The sequence below is a fragment of the Siphateles boraxobius genome, unplaced genomic scaffold (genome assembly GCF_051911475.1).
Source record: "Siphateles boraxobius isolate OS27281-9 unplaced genomic scaffold, OSU_SipBor_1 68, whole genome shotgun sequence".
Lineage (NCBI taxonomy): Eukaryota > Metazoa > Chordata > Actinopteri > Cypriniformes > Leuciscidae > Siphateles > Siphateles boraxobius.
Genome location: NW_027509195.1, coordinates 150,044 through 164,086, shown reverse-complemented (window position 1 = coordinate 164,086; position 14,043 = coordinate 150,044). Strand labels below are relative to the sequence as shown.

Genomic DNA, 14,043 nt, shown 5'->3' with positions numbered 1-14,043 from the left:
GAAATGAATGCTGGGATATTTCTGCCGTCAAGTTCAAGTTACCAACCAATGCATCCTCGGTAAAATGGGCGTGTCAAGAACACTTCCGGGATTTTTAAACGTTCTTGCCAAAATGCAAACTTGTGTATTGAGACAGTACTTGGGCAGCGACTGATGACGTTTCACAAGTCCACAAGAACACAAGTACAGACAAGAACGCATATTGAGAAACGGCCGAGATGTCCTTCAAGATGGCTGTGCTTGATTGGTTTCCGGGTCATCTGGCCTTCTCTGCTGGCCCTGTCAGAATCTAAAATATAATATAATATGTAAAATATATTTTTTTAATTTTTATGATTATATTTGCATAAAGAACATGGTTATTTTTTGTGAGGCTGAGCTAGATTTTCCATATGGTCATCTAAACGCATCACAGCTCCGTGTGATCATACCCTTCCGTTGAAGCTGCCATTTCCCATTTGATCATAACTTTGACTGACGTGTATCATTAGCCAATCAAATTTCGATGCACAGTGACAGAACGCCCTCAGGGCCCAGCGATGTGTCGGCACTAGCCCCCGCTGATGTCATCAACCGTTTGAAATGTTGGCGGGTTGTGAGCAATGTCAGTGAACTGAGCTATGGCCGCTGCCTTCACACCTCTTACCGGTCCAGGTAACGATCTCCTTCGTGTGCCTTTTTCAAGGCGTATGATTGGAGAGAAGAAAGAGATCATTTTAAAAGGAGGATCTACACCTAAGCTGGACCAAGGGTTACTCTTCACTGTGGGTAACTATGACCGCTATGACTGGCTAACAGCTATCACTGAGCGGAATAGGTTATTTATCATTCACACAGGAAGTGCAGCGAGGAACGGGGTGCAGCCTTTCTTTTACTGTCTATGGGTGCAGCTGACAACACTGTGAGGGGTGTTAGTAAGCTTGTTACCCTCGCAGTGCTGTCAGCTGCCCCCTGTTCTCTCTCCCTCACATGTATGAACGCACGCACACAGACACACACAGTATCATTCACACAGGAAGTGCAGTGAGGAACGGGATGAAGAACCAAAGTGCAGTGAGGAACCACGTTCACGTCTGTCTGTTTAATGCTGGAGCCAGCAGACTTGTTCAACATGTTGACTTTAAAGGCCCTGTTGGGACCAAGTTTCTGTAAATGTTTTGTAAAAGAGTAAGAGTAAGTGTTGTCGCTATGCAAGCATTTTCATCGACTAGCTTATTAATAAAAAAAGTTACGTTGTATGAATTATTTTTTATGTATATAAATATTGTAATCAGTTTTAAATACATTTTAATCATTTTAAATAAATGCACAAAAATATTTTCAACATTCATGGTTGTGTGTTTCATATTATTTTTAAATCCATGTTATATACACTTTTTAAGTCCATAGCTAAACTATGAGTTTAATGTAATTGGTGGCTAAGAGCCGTTTGTTAAACAGAGAAGAAGACTTATTATAAATTCAAGCTGTATACAATAATATTAGGCACAGTAGCTTCTTTTCTTTTCTTTTTTACCAAGAACTTTATTGAACAATGTGAAAAACCATAAATGGCCCGGTACAAAATAGGGATGTCATGATATTCGATCAGTTAGCAGACGCATAAAGCTTGCCACAAAGAACCGGCAAATGTAGCCTAATCATTATGAATGTGTCAAATATAACAAGGAGACATTTTAATTGTTTCTTAATAAATAGTGTTTTCTGTGACGATGCTGACTCGCCACCTTCGCAGTATTGTGAAGGTGCCTACAGAGAGAAATGCACACTTCATACGGATTATAAGAGAGTTGTCTGTTTCTTTTCGTTTTGAAAGTAGACATTTCAAGCTTAGATATATATCTGAGTTTCTGTTCATTTATGAGACAAGCTCCAGTTCACGTGCGATGCAAGTTATATCACGTCGGCGCCTCCGTGTCCTGATTATATTGTCTGCTATATTTGCTTCTTATTTATTAAATCCAGGCACTTGGTTGATAAAACATTGATTAAAATTAAGATACAATTTATACAAAACGAAATTCACTTTAAAGAAGGGCTTTATACAAAACAAAACTTAATAAAGTGGTCAAAATGATGTCTCTCGATATTACGCATCTTATGATTAGGATACTCATACTGGCTGATAGGCTGATCACTTTTCATATAATCAACATAGATGAAATGGAAAAAATACCATATTACTTAAACATAAATATGAAACTAACTTTACTTTAATGGCTACATGTAATGTAATGTAATGAAATGAAATGAAATGAAATGGAAAGGGGGGGGCGGGGTTTTAATCAAATTATTGCCTGCGATTGTCGAATATTATTTTTGCTTGAAATGCCCATCCCTACAATATACGAAATGTCTTAATCAGACAAAATACAAGCATCATAGCATAAGAAAGAAATGTAAATAAAGAAGTAAAATAAAAATACATTAAAGTAGGCCTAAATAATAAATAAAGAAATAAAAGAGGCTCAGTAGCTTCAGAAGCAGGAACACAAGCATGTAGTCGGAGTTGTTGTTGATGTTAGGCTATACTACTGATTTAGCGTGTCTGACTAGTCGACACGTGGGGTGATGACATCATCGTTGCACAAAATATGTTTTAGGGGGGGGTTGTGCGTTACTGAAACCCCACGGTACGCTACTTAAATGTAAGTATATTTACGTTACCATACATTTGTTATAACAGTAATACATATAAGTAAAGTTTAACGTTTAAATGCCAGTACAAATCACTACCGTATTGATATTACAAATTATACAAATATATACAAATTATGTTATTGATGGCTAACTGAACCGGTTATTTAACAATTGCTTGGTTGCCATCACCGGCATTTCTTTTATAAATAACTAGTTAAGTTGTACAAAGTAATTTAACATGGTTAGAAGAGAATTCTTTTAAAAGTATTTAAAATCGTCCTGACCCTAAACCTTTGAACGGTATAGTGTAGCCTACATCACAACTTTTTGATCCTTTTGAATTTTTGGAGCGCCAAAAGCTGACCTTTTCACTGCTAATGACGCAATGACGTGCATTTGCGAGCCTGTTCCATTTAGTGTTCTCCGAATGCTAAAGAGGAGCCTCGCCTAGCCTCTGAAGGAAATGACTTGGAGGGATCCTTGACATTGAGAAACGGCTGCTGTCCGACTTCACGTCTCAGTTTTAAGCTTCTCACTCCCCGCCTCTCCGGCTCAGGAAAGAATTCGAATGGTGTCGTCAGACCTGACGATTAATACCCAAAGGTGATTAAAAAACTTGCAAGGACTTGACTGTCTCAGTGTTTTCACTTTCTGTCATAGCAACTCTAACCTCAGTCTCTCGGCAAAAGCATAAAATAACCTGCAATCAGTGGAGAAGAAGACCATTTCAAAGGGGATTTTTGAGAAGTTTATTTCCAAATAGCCAGCAGAGTTTGTGTGATTGTCCTGCATGTTTATTTTGAATCCGTCATTCGGGAAAGCGAAGTTTCGTTTGCTGGTACTCTAAAACAGTGAAAATGGATTCACTATCTGCAAAGGAAATGTCTTGTCCAATTTGCTGTGAAATCTTCAAGGCTCCTGTTCTTCTGTCGTGTAGTCACAGTTTCTGTAAAGAGTGTCTTCGACAGTTCTGGAGAAGCAAGAGCACTAGGGAGTGTCCTGTCTGCAGGAGAAGATCGTCACGAGACGATCCTCCATGTAATCTTGTGTTAAAAAACTTGTGCGAGTCCTTCCTGAGGGGGAGAAATGAGAGGAGTTCATCAGGGTCTGAGGAGGTCTGCAGTTTACACAGCGAGAAACTCAAACTCTTCTGTCTGGAGGACAAACAGCCTGTGTGTTTAGTGTGCAGAGATTCACAGAAACATCACAAGCATACATTCAGACCCATCAGTGAAGTGGTTTCATCTTATAAGGTAGGACAAATGTGTCTTGTTTCACACAATAAATACTCTCAGATATCATCACATTCATACACTCAGTATTTCTCTCTGCCATTTTGCTCAACTTTATAATCACATGATGTACGATCATATCATACCCTTTTTTTATATATATTTTATTTTGTTTCATTCTAGGAGGAGCTGAGGTTCTTACAAGAGAAACTTAAACACAGAGAGAAAATTAAAGGAGAGTGTGTGAAAACAATTCAACACATTAAGGTGAGAATACAGAATCATGCAGGTAGGATTTAAAATTTTATGTAACAGATTCCAGTTTACTACAGTGGTGTAGTCTACGTGATACGCAGGTATACGCCGTATAGGATTAAATTTCTTTAAAGTCAACTTAACACGTTCATCCTTGTGAAAAATGAGTAGGCCTATTTTTTTTATTTAGTAGGCCTAGCATACAAAAAAGAAAATGCATAAGTGCATTAACATGACATTTATTTGCAGGTAATGAAATGCTATTATAAGACCCACTTAAGTCGAACTTAAAGGGATAGTTCACCCACAAGGGATAATTCTGTAATTAATTATATGCGCCATAATAACAAATATAGTAAACCAAAGAAAGATATTCAATATTTAACGACCAAATTTACATAAAAAAATGTGAAAATATAAATTCTAAAAATATGAAATATGCAATAATAAGGAAAACGTCAATAAGCAAATATAAGTTTACTGATTACCATGTTAACGATAAATGCTTGTTAAGGAGTTGTAAAGCCTTGATAGAATGTCATCCGTTCATAAGTGATGCGTAGGCCTATAACAAAGATGAAGCCATTATCGCTCGCTGTCGAGTGTACGTGAATGTGCCGATTATGTTCAATATTAATCGCAATTTATAGTGTTTATATTGCACCCAGTGTTTGACTTGTATGTATGTATGTGTGACCAATAGTAGCTGAAACTTGTTATTTCAAGTTTAAGAACGCGATGTTTCTGATTACGTGCCGTTCATTTAAATCACCTCAGGTTTAGTTTCGGTTTTGAATGTTTTACCATTTCTGACCTTTGGGTGGCGGTGTTGCATAATAATAATTATGTTGCTTGTATATTGATTTCTTTATTTATTCTAGAATTGAACTTCATAATTCTTTATTTGAGAGATTGGTAACTTTTTGGAAATAATGTTTGTGTAATAATACTCGAGACATTTGTTAATATCTTTATTCCTTTCCATTTGTCGACCATACACACATCTAAAATACACTGTTAAGCAATAAACCTGTGTACTGCTGTGTTGTTTACAGCTAACTGTCAACAATATACCTCCTTTGCATGGAACTGATCGAATCTAGTGTGTTCTGATCGACACCCCATTGAGGAAAGCTAGAAATAAACCATCACCTATTACAGCTAACCCTTTTCAGTCCTACTATCGAACAGTTGAAGTACACTTAAGTTGCCTTTTATTTCGTTATTATTATATAATCTGCTATTAAAGTTTTTTTAAATATTCTTTCTGATGTGAATTACACTACAATTGCACATTCAGTACAATTAAGCACACTTTTGCACAAGAAGTTTTTCAGTAGTCATAAATGATGTGATGTTTGTGTGTGTTCATTCACATGATTGAACTCTGGAATGTTTTAAGTTAAGACTTTTTTAATGCAATCTTTATTAACTTGGCTGTTATTTAAATTGTTGTTGCATAGCAACATAAATATGTAAGAGAAGAGCATTACAAATCAAATGCATTATTAGTAATAAGTGAGTGTTATTTCATTTCAGTCTCAAGCTGAGCACACAGAGTGTCAGATTAAACTGGAGTTTGAGAAGCTACATCAGTTTCTCAGAGATGAAGAAGAAATCGCAATCGCTGCACTGAGGGAGGAAAAGGGGCGGAAGAATCAGAGGATGAAGGAGAAGCTTGAGGAGATGAACAGACACATCTCAGCTCTTTCACACACAATCCAAGACATTGAGGAGATGATGAGTGCCAGTGAAGTCTTATTTCTAAAGGTCTCATTTCTGATAATTGATTCATTGATTGATCACAGCCTATAATTTTAGGAGATAATACATTTTCTGTTTATTCTGCAGAACTTTCCAGCCGAAATGGAAAGGTGAGTGATCTACTGGTTTCTATGTTTCTGATCCAAAGCCACTGTAGTTCTGACTCCTGCATGTTCTTCCAGAGTCCAGAGCTCACAGCCGGATCCAGGCATGGCTTCTGGAGCTTTGATTCATGTGGCGAGTTACTTGGGAAACCTGCCGTTCAGAGTCTGGAAGAAGGCGCAAGACATTGTCCAAAACAGTGAGTCTTTACTTTAGAAAAGTGGTTCTCAATCATTTTGACTGTGAGGCTTAGTGAGAACGCTAGAGTTCAGAAGGTCTTTTGCTCACCGTTTGCTCAAACATGTAAAGTTTTTGTGAATTTTGTAAATGTCTTTACTGTCATTTTTGATTAGTTTAATGTATCCCTGCTGAAGAAAGGTATTCATTTCTTTAATAAAAATCTTACTGACCACAACAAATTTGAACGATAGGGTTCTCAAATGTTTACAGAAACAAGGAAAGGCAATATTAAAATAATTAAATTAATTATAAATCATTAAACTAATTACATTTCATAATTGCAGATATTTTTAAAGAACTGTGATTATGAGGTTTTTTATACTCAACTATCTGAAAACAAACCGGGTATAAAGGGTATAAACTATCTAAATCGCATTTTGGTAAGATGTAGATATATAACCGCTTTTTCTTTTCTTTTCTTTTTTACATTTGTATCGTTAGATATTTGAGTAAGTAGAAACCCAATACTTAAAGTGTAATCCGGTATTTTCTCTCTCTCAAAAAAAAAAAAATCCAGTTGTCACTGGCACGCGATGATCATGGGATAGGCTAAGCTGCGAAGAATCCACTCGTTCTATCTTTCGTGGCCCAGAAAACGAAGGACGTATTTGTAGGTCGCTTTCGAAATGATAAGTTTGGAAGGAGCACGTTCAGATAACTCAATTAACGAGATAAGAGGTATATATACAGCAGACTTGCCTCTGTTACATGAGCATCCCTTTACCACCACATCTCCTCACTTCTAACTATCCCAATCCCAATCCCAACATGGGATGGGGGTGGGGGGGGTGGGGGGGGTACTCTGGGTTCGGGCCAAATTCTGAGCTCGGAGCCCTTCCCGCAAACAGAACGCCAAATATGCATAACCTTTACTCTATTTGAGTATATGTAAGTGTGAACTCGTGAAGGAGACTTTGAAGTGGGACAGAGACACATTCGGCTTCGAAGAGTGCAGCCTCTGAATTGGGACAAAGCTATTGACTACAGGTCCTTCTCAAAAAATTAGCATATTGTGATAAAGTTAATTATTTTCCATAATGTAATGATACAAATTAAACTTTCATATATTTTAGAATCATTGCACACCAACTGAAATATTTCAGGTCTTTTATTGTTTTAATACTGATGATTATGGCATACAGCTCATGAAAACCCAAAATTCCTGTCTCAAAAAATTAGCATATCATGAAAAGGGTCTCTAAACGAGCTATTAACCTAATCATCTGAATCAACTAATTAATTATAAACACCTCCAAAAGATTCCTGAGGCTTTTAAAAACTCCCAGCCTGTTTCATTACTCAAAACCGCAATCATGGGTAAGACTGCCGACCTGACTGCTGTCCAGAAGGCCATCATTGACACCCTCAAGCAAGAGGGTAAGACACAGAAAGAAATTTCTGAACAAATAGGCTGTTCCCAGAGTGCTGTATCAAGGCACCTCAGAGGGAAGTCTGTGGGAAGGAAAAAGTGTGGCAAAAAACGCTGGACAACGAGAAGAGGTGACCGGACCCTGAGGAAGATTGTGGAGAAGGACCGATTCCAGACCTTGGGGGACCTGCGGAAGCAGTGGACTGAGTCTGGAGTAGAAACATCCAGAGCCACCGTGCACAGGCGTGTGCGGGAAATGGGCTACAGGTGCCGCATTCCCCAGGTCAAGCCACTTTTGAACTAGAAACAGCGGCAGAAGCGCCTGACCTGGGCTACAGAGAAGCAGCACTGGACTGTTGCTCAGTTTTGCATGTCATTCGGAAATCAAGGTGCCAGAGTCTGGAGGAAGACTGGGGAGAAGGAAATGCCAAAATGCCTGAAGTCCAGTGTCAAGTACCCACAGTCAGTGATGGTCTGGGGTGCCATGTCAGCTGCTGGTGTTGGTCCACTGTGTTTTATCAAGGGCAGGGTCAATGCAGCTAGCTATCAGGAGATTTTGGAGCACTTCATGCTTCCATCTGCTGAAAAGCTTTATGGAGATGAAGATTTCATTTTTCAGCACGATCTGGCACCTGCTCACAGTGCCAAAACCACTGGTAAATGGTTTACTGACCATGGTATTACTGTGCTCAATTGGCCTGCCAACTCTCCTGACCTGAACCCCATAGAGAATCTGTGGGATATTGTGAAGAGAAAGTTGAGAGACGCAAGACCCAACACTCTGGATGAGCTTAAGGCCGCTATCGAAGCATCCTGGGCCTCCATAACACCTCAGCAGTGCCACAGGCTGATTGCCTCCATGCCACGCCGCATTGAAGCAGTCATTTCTGCAAAAGGATTCCCGACCAAGTATTGACTATTGTGTGCATAACTGAACATAATTATTTGAAGGTTGACTTTTTTTTTTTTGTATTAAAACACTTCTTTTATTGGTCGGATGAAATATGCTAATTTTTTGAGACAGAAATTTTGGGTTTTCATTAGCTGTATGCCAAAATCATCAGTATTAAAACAATAAAAGACCTGAAATATTTCAGTTGGTGTGCAATGAATCTAAAATATATGAAAGTTTAATTTTTATCATTACATTATGGAAAATAATGAACTTTATCACAATATGCTAATTTTTTGAGAAGGACCTGTATAACAACACTGACAGTAATCAGAGAAAAATGCCTGATAGTGTTTCAGTGTTCATAATCCATCTGAATTTGTGTAGAGTTCACTCTTGATCATATGAAGATCAGAATGAAAGCAGCTGTTGATTGTGTCTCATCAGCTCCTGTGATTCTGGATCCAAACACGGCTCATCCAGATCTCCTCTTGTCTGATGATCTGACCAGTCTGAGATGCACTTCGAACAGTCGAACGCTTCCTGATAATCCAGAGAGATTTGACGAGCATTCCTGCGTTCTGGGTTCAGAGGGGTTTAACTCGGGGACACACCGCTGGGACGTGGAGGTTAAAGAGAGCTCGTCCTGGGCTGTTGGAGTAACTGCGGCATCGAACCAGAGGAAGGGGTGTGATTTCTTTGACACTGGTGTGTGGAGTGTGCAGTACAGACTGTTTGAAGAGTCTGGGTTTCCTGTGGAACAGAAGCTTGAGCGAGTGAGAGTTCAGCTGGACTATGACAGAGGAACGTTGTCTTTCTCTGAACCTGTAACTAACACACACCTATACACGTTCACAACCAGGTTCACTGAGACCGTTTTCCCATTCTTCTATAGCTTTTCCCACCTGAGGATCTTACAGGTGAATTGTTTGTAAAAGTTATAGCTGTACATCCACAGCTGACAACAATAAGTTCTAAGGCTGGTTTAGTAACGTTCCCATTGAGTTGCGAAAACGTTATTTCTCAATGATCTTATCGTTCAAAAAGTCCAGTTTATTACATGTTTTAACACGTGTTTTTTTTTTCTTGGTTTCGGCGAATGTTAAGGAAACATTCCATTTAACATTTGCCAAACATTATGGGAATGTAACTTTCTCTGAAGCTTCTGAAAGAATTACTGATATTAGAAAACCTTTAGATGATCGTCAAAAATGTTGGATGAAGTGTTGGAAATGTGTGAGCACAGACAAGTAGAGTGAAACAAATGATAAAACATTTCAGTTTAGAGGTGCGAAGATACTGTAGGGTTTTCTCAGGATTCAGTTCAATAATCAATATAATCTTCATAATTTTATATATGCTTCATTCGATATAAAAACACTTAAATGACACTTTATATGTTTATTTACGTTTAAATGTATATATAAACACATACAATTTAAGCTAAATGCAAATTATATTTTCTTTTCAGAATAAAGCTTTCTAATGTACAATGTTTTAATCTACAATGATTAAACTTCAAATAATAAAAAAAATTCTCCGTTAGAAAAGATCGCAAACAATTAAACCTTCAAAAATAGTTGGCTACATTAGGACTGATCAGATGCAGGACAATCAGTATTACAGAAAGAAACATTTCATTGACAATCCCATCAGGTAATAATGGATCTGTGAATTGTCAATGAATTGTTCAAAGCTGTTATTGAGCTGATTCCCTCTCAATAACAGCTTTGAACAATTCATTGACAATTCGCAGATCCATTATTACCTGATGGGATTGTCAAAATGCAAGTAAGGTTTTACCCATTTTTTACAAGCAGTTGCAAGTGTTTTACAAAATACACATACTCATCTCGGCACCAATAAAATGTGCAACACTTTACCTTTTACTTCCAAAATATATGTAATATCTAGTTCATTTAACTTACATTGGAAAGTTTTTTTGTTTATCTCGTGATTTCTGTGCACACGAGCTCATGAACATGATGAATGATGGGATACGCTTGACCTCAAATACCACTCTGAAGTGGATTAAGTGTGCATTGAGGGCACTGTATGCACTTTGCCATTTATCAGACCTGGGACAGTCATGCACACTTTACTTGTCAAGTCCACACGCTCTCAAGTGGCCATGACCACAAGTGTGAGTATTGGGACAGGCCCAGTGTACAAAACTGCACTGCGTACATTGAATAGTGCATACCAAGCTGATAGTGAAACTTACGCCACGTGCAGTGCACACATACGCATACATGACTCATGTCTTGTAAAATATCCCCACTGTTGTTTATCTAAACATTCATTACTGATAGCTCTCTGACATTTTTTTTTAATCCTGTTTAAAGTACAGAACATTTAAGGCCAAATATAATGTTAACTAGACTGTTCACTACCTGTAGCGATGTGTGTTTGTGCTTATCTTGACAAATAATTAAATAAAGGTTTGTCTCTACAAAACGCTTTGTCGCTTGTCATGATGTTTATTGATCAGGCTTGTGTGATTTAATCACACTTTTTGCACCAAAACATGGCATAGACCAGAGCTTTCAAGTGTGCAGATTAGGACACACCAGAAGACATCACATTTTCTGAAGCCTATCAGCTTTGCTATATAGATTAATCTCACGAAACCGATAAATCGTACATTGTTTTGTGAGATTAATCTATATGCTATAGCAAAGCTGACAAACACTTGTATAATGGAACAATTTTTTTGCATAGTTAACTGACTTTAATTGCCCTGATTAGCCAAGTCCTACCAAATAAATAAAAAACACATAAAAGCACTACAAATGAATAAAGCACAAATTATGCTTCTGGTTTTCCTCATACTTAAATCTAAGAGAGAAATGTGTGAAAATTGAGGGTGTGATGTCATCGTTCATGAACAAGAAAAGGGCTTACCTCAAGGCTCAAATTTAGGCCCGTTTCTTTTTGGTGTGTTTATAAATGATTTTCCACTTTGTTGTCCAGATATTGACTGTGAACTTAATGCTGATGATACAGTAATTTACATATCTGATCATCCAAGTTCCCACAATTTTAAATGAACAAATGGAAAGGAAAATCCATGTGGCTGCAGGAAAATCATCTCATTTTAAATAGGAAAAGACTTTTTATGTTTTTTTTTCTAATTAGGGTATACATAATGGAAAAATAGAGGAAGAAGACATGTTTATTTTTTTAGATGTAGTTTTAGATTCACAACTTAAATTTAATAAACATTAAAAAAAATCATCTAAATTGTTTTAAATTTATTAGACGGTATATCTCGATTCAGGCAGCTCATCTTTTCATTCATGCAATGATTTTGTTTTGTATTTCTTACTGTATTACAGTCTGGACTGAAATGAATGTTTTAGAAAAAATAAAGGTGTTATATAATCATGCTCTAAAAAATAATAGATTAAAAAAAAGAAATTGATGGCTTCACTTTTTTAACGGAATATGCTTAGTTTTATGAATTTTATGAATTTGTTATATATAAAACTGATTTTTGCATAATAAGGTATCACTGGTTCTGTGTAAACTGATGAAGAGACAGGAAAGATGGTAATAGTACAATCACTATAGGAGTACAGTTGGTGGAAATTGGAGGATTGACATGATATAAAATCTTTTACAATGATGGTTAAACGCTGGTTTAAATCAAACCAGAGCTGTACACATATTTAAATGTATTAATCATTTTTTTAATCATTATTCATGTTTCCAGTGTTGGAAGTATATATCCGTAAAAAAAAAAATTACTAAAATATGCTGTATGCTAAAGTGTATGATAAATTACACTTTATTCACCGTGATATGGCGCATGCGTGGTAACACAAAAGTCACGTACATACGTCAAGACTCTATTTCACAAAACGGCCGATCACTAGATGACTATGTGGAGGTATATCTCGATCTTTTCCAAGATACAAACTGGGGTGAGGAGTCACTCAAACAGCGGTTCTGGAGTGGGATGGACGATCTACTCGCCCAGATGCTGCTGTTGGGATATCTCCACCTCTCTTTTGTCGAGTTCACTGACCGCGCCTTATGGGTTTGTGGATCTTCCCTCACTGTGGGCTCTGCCGAGTCTGAGCTTCACGCCATGCCCGCAGTGCCCGTGGGAAATTTGGTGGAGCATGAAGACTGATTTATAGACTGGGACACAGAGCTTCCACCGCTGATCCCGTCCAGCCCAGAGCCTTCGCCGCTGGTCCCGTCCAGCCCAGAGCCTTCGCCGCTGGTCCCGTCCAGCCCAGAGCCTTCGCCGCTGATCCCGTCCAGCCCAGAGCCTTCGCCGCTGATCCTGTCCAGCCCAGAGCCTTCGCCGCTGGTCCCGTCCAGCCCAGAGCCTTTGCCGCTGGTCCCGTCCAGCCCAGAGCCTTCGCCGTTGGTCCCGTCCAGCCCAGAGCCTTCGCCGCTGGTCCCGTCCAGCCCAGAGCCTTCGCCGTTGGTCCCGTCCAGCCCAGAGCCTTCGCCGCTGATCCCGTCCAGCCCAGAGCCTTCGCCGTTTGTCCCGTCCAGCCCAGAGCCTTCGCCCCTGGTCCCGTCCAGCCCAGAGCCTTCGCCCCTGGTCCCGTCCAGCACAGAGCCTTCGCCCCTGGTCCCGTCCAGCCCAGAGCCTTCGCCGCTGATCCCGTCCAGCCCAGAGCCTTCGCCGCTGATCCCGTCCAGCCCAGAGCCTTCGCCGTTTGTCCCGTCCAGCCCAGAGCCTTCGCCCCTGGTCCCGTCCAGCCCAGAGCCTTCGCCGTTTGTCCCGTCCAGCCCAGAGCCTTCGCCCCTGGTCCCGTCCAGCCCAGAGCCTTCGCCCCTGGTCCCGTCCAGCACAGAGCCTTCGCCCCTGGTCCCGTCCAGCCCAGAGCCTTCGCCGCTGATCCCGTCCAGCCCAGAGCCTTCGCCGCTGATCCCGTCCAGCCCAGAGCCTTCGCCGTTTGTCCCGTCCAGCCCAGAGCCTTCGCCCCTGGTCCCGTCCAGCCCAGAGCCTTCGCCCCTGGTCCCGTCCAGCACAGAGCCTTCGCCCCTGGTCCCGTCCAGCCCAGAGCCTTCGCCGCTGATCCCGTCCAGCCCAGAGCCTTCGCCGCTGATCCCGTCCAGCCCAGAGCCTTCACCGTTTGTCCCGTCCAGCCCAGAGCCTTCGCCCCTGGTCCCGTCCAGCCCAGAGCCTTCGCCCCTGGTCCCGTCCAGCACAGAGCCTTCGCCGCTGGTCCCGTCCAGCACAGAGCCTTCACCGCTGGTCCCGTCAAGCCCAGAGCCTTCGCCGCTGGTCCCGTCCATCCCAGAGCCTTCGCCGATGGTCCCGTCCAGGCCAGAGCCTTCGCCGCTGGTCCCGTCCAGGCCAGAGCCTTCGCCGTTGGTCCCGTCCAGCCCAGAGCCTTCGCCGCTGGTCCCGTCCAGCCCAGAGTCTTCGCCGCTGCACCCGTCCAGCCCAGAGCCTTAGTCGCTGCTCCCGTCCAGCCCAGAGCCTTCGCCGTTGGTCCCTTCCAGCCCAGAGCCTTCGCCGCTGGTCCCGTCCAGCCCAGAGCCTTCGCCGCTGCACCCGTCCAGCCCAGAGCATTTGCCGC

The 14,043-nt window shown here is 40.8% G+C and overlaps 1 protein-coding gene across 2 annotated transcripts; it reads left to right on the top strand.

Annotated features, from left to right (window-relative positions):
* Positions 1-3,055: 3,055 nt before the first annotated feature.
* Positions 3,056-10,951, top strand: trim35-39 (tripartite motif containing 35-39). 2 transcript variants are annotated; one of them, XR_013196928.1, is made up of 7 exons: positions 3,078-3,893; positions 4,056-4,139; positions 5,667-5,897; positions 5,979-6,001; positions 6,074-6,192; positions 8,942-10,150; positions 10,251-10,951. XR_013196928.1 is itself a non-coding variant. In XM_077213948.1 (6 exons), the coding sequence occupies exons 1-6, from the start codon at positions 3,498-3,500 to the stop codon at positions 9,427-9,429; spliced, it is 1,341 nt and encodes a 446-aa protein (XP_077070063.1). In that variant the 5' UTR covers positions 3,056-3,497; the 3' UTR covers positions 9,430-10,951. The 2 variants fall into 2 exon arrangements, 1 of the variants encoding a protein (XP_077070063.1); XM_077213948.1 differs by having other exon boundaries at positions 3,056-3,893; positions 8,942-10,951.
* The last annotated feature ends 3,092 nt before the right edge of the window (positions 10,952-14,043 follow it).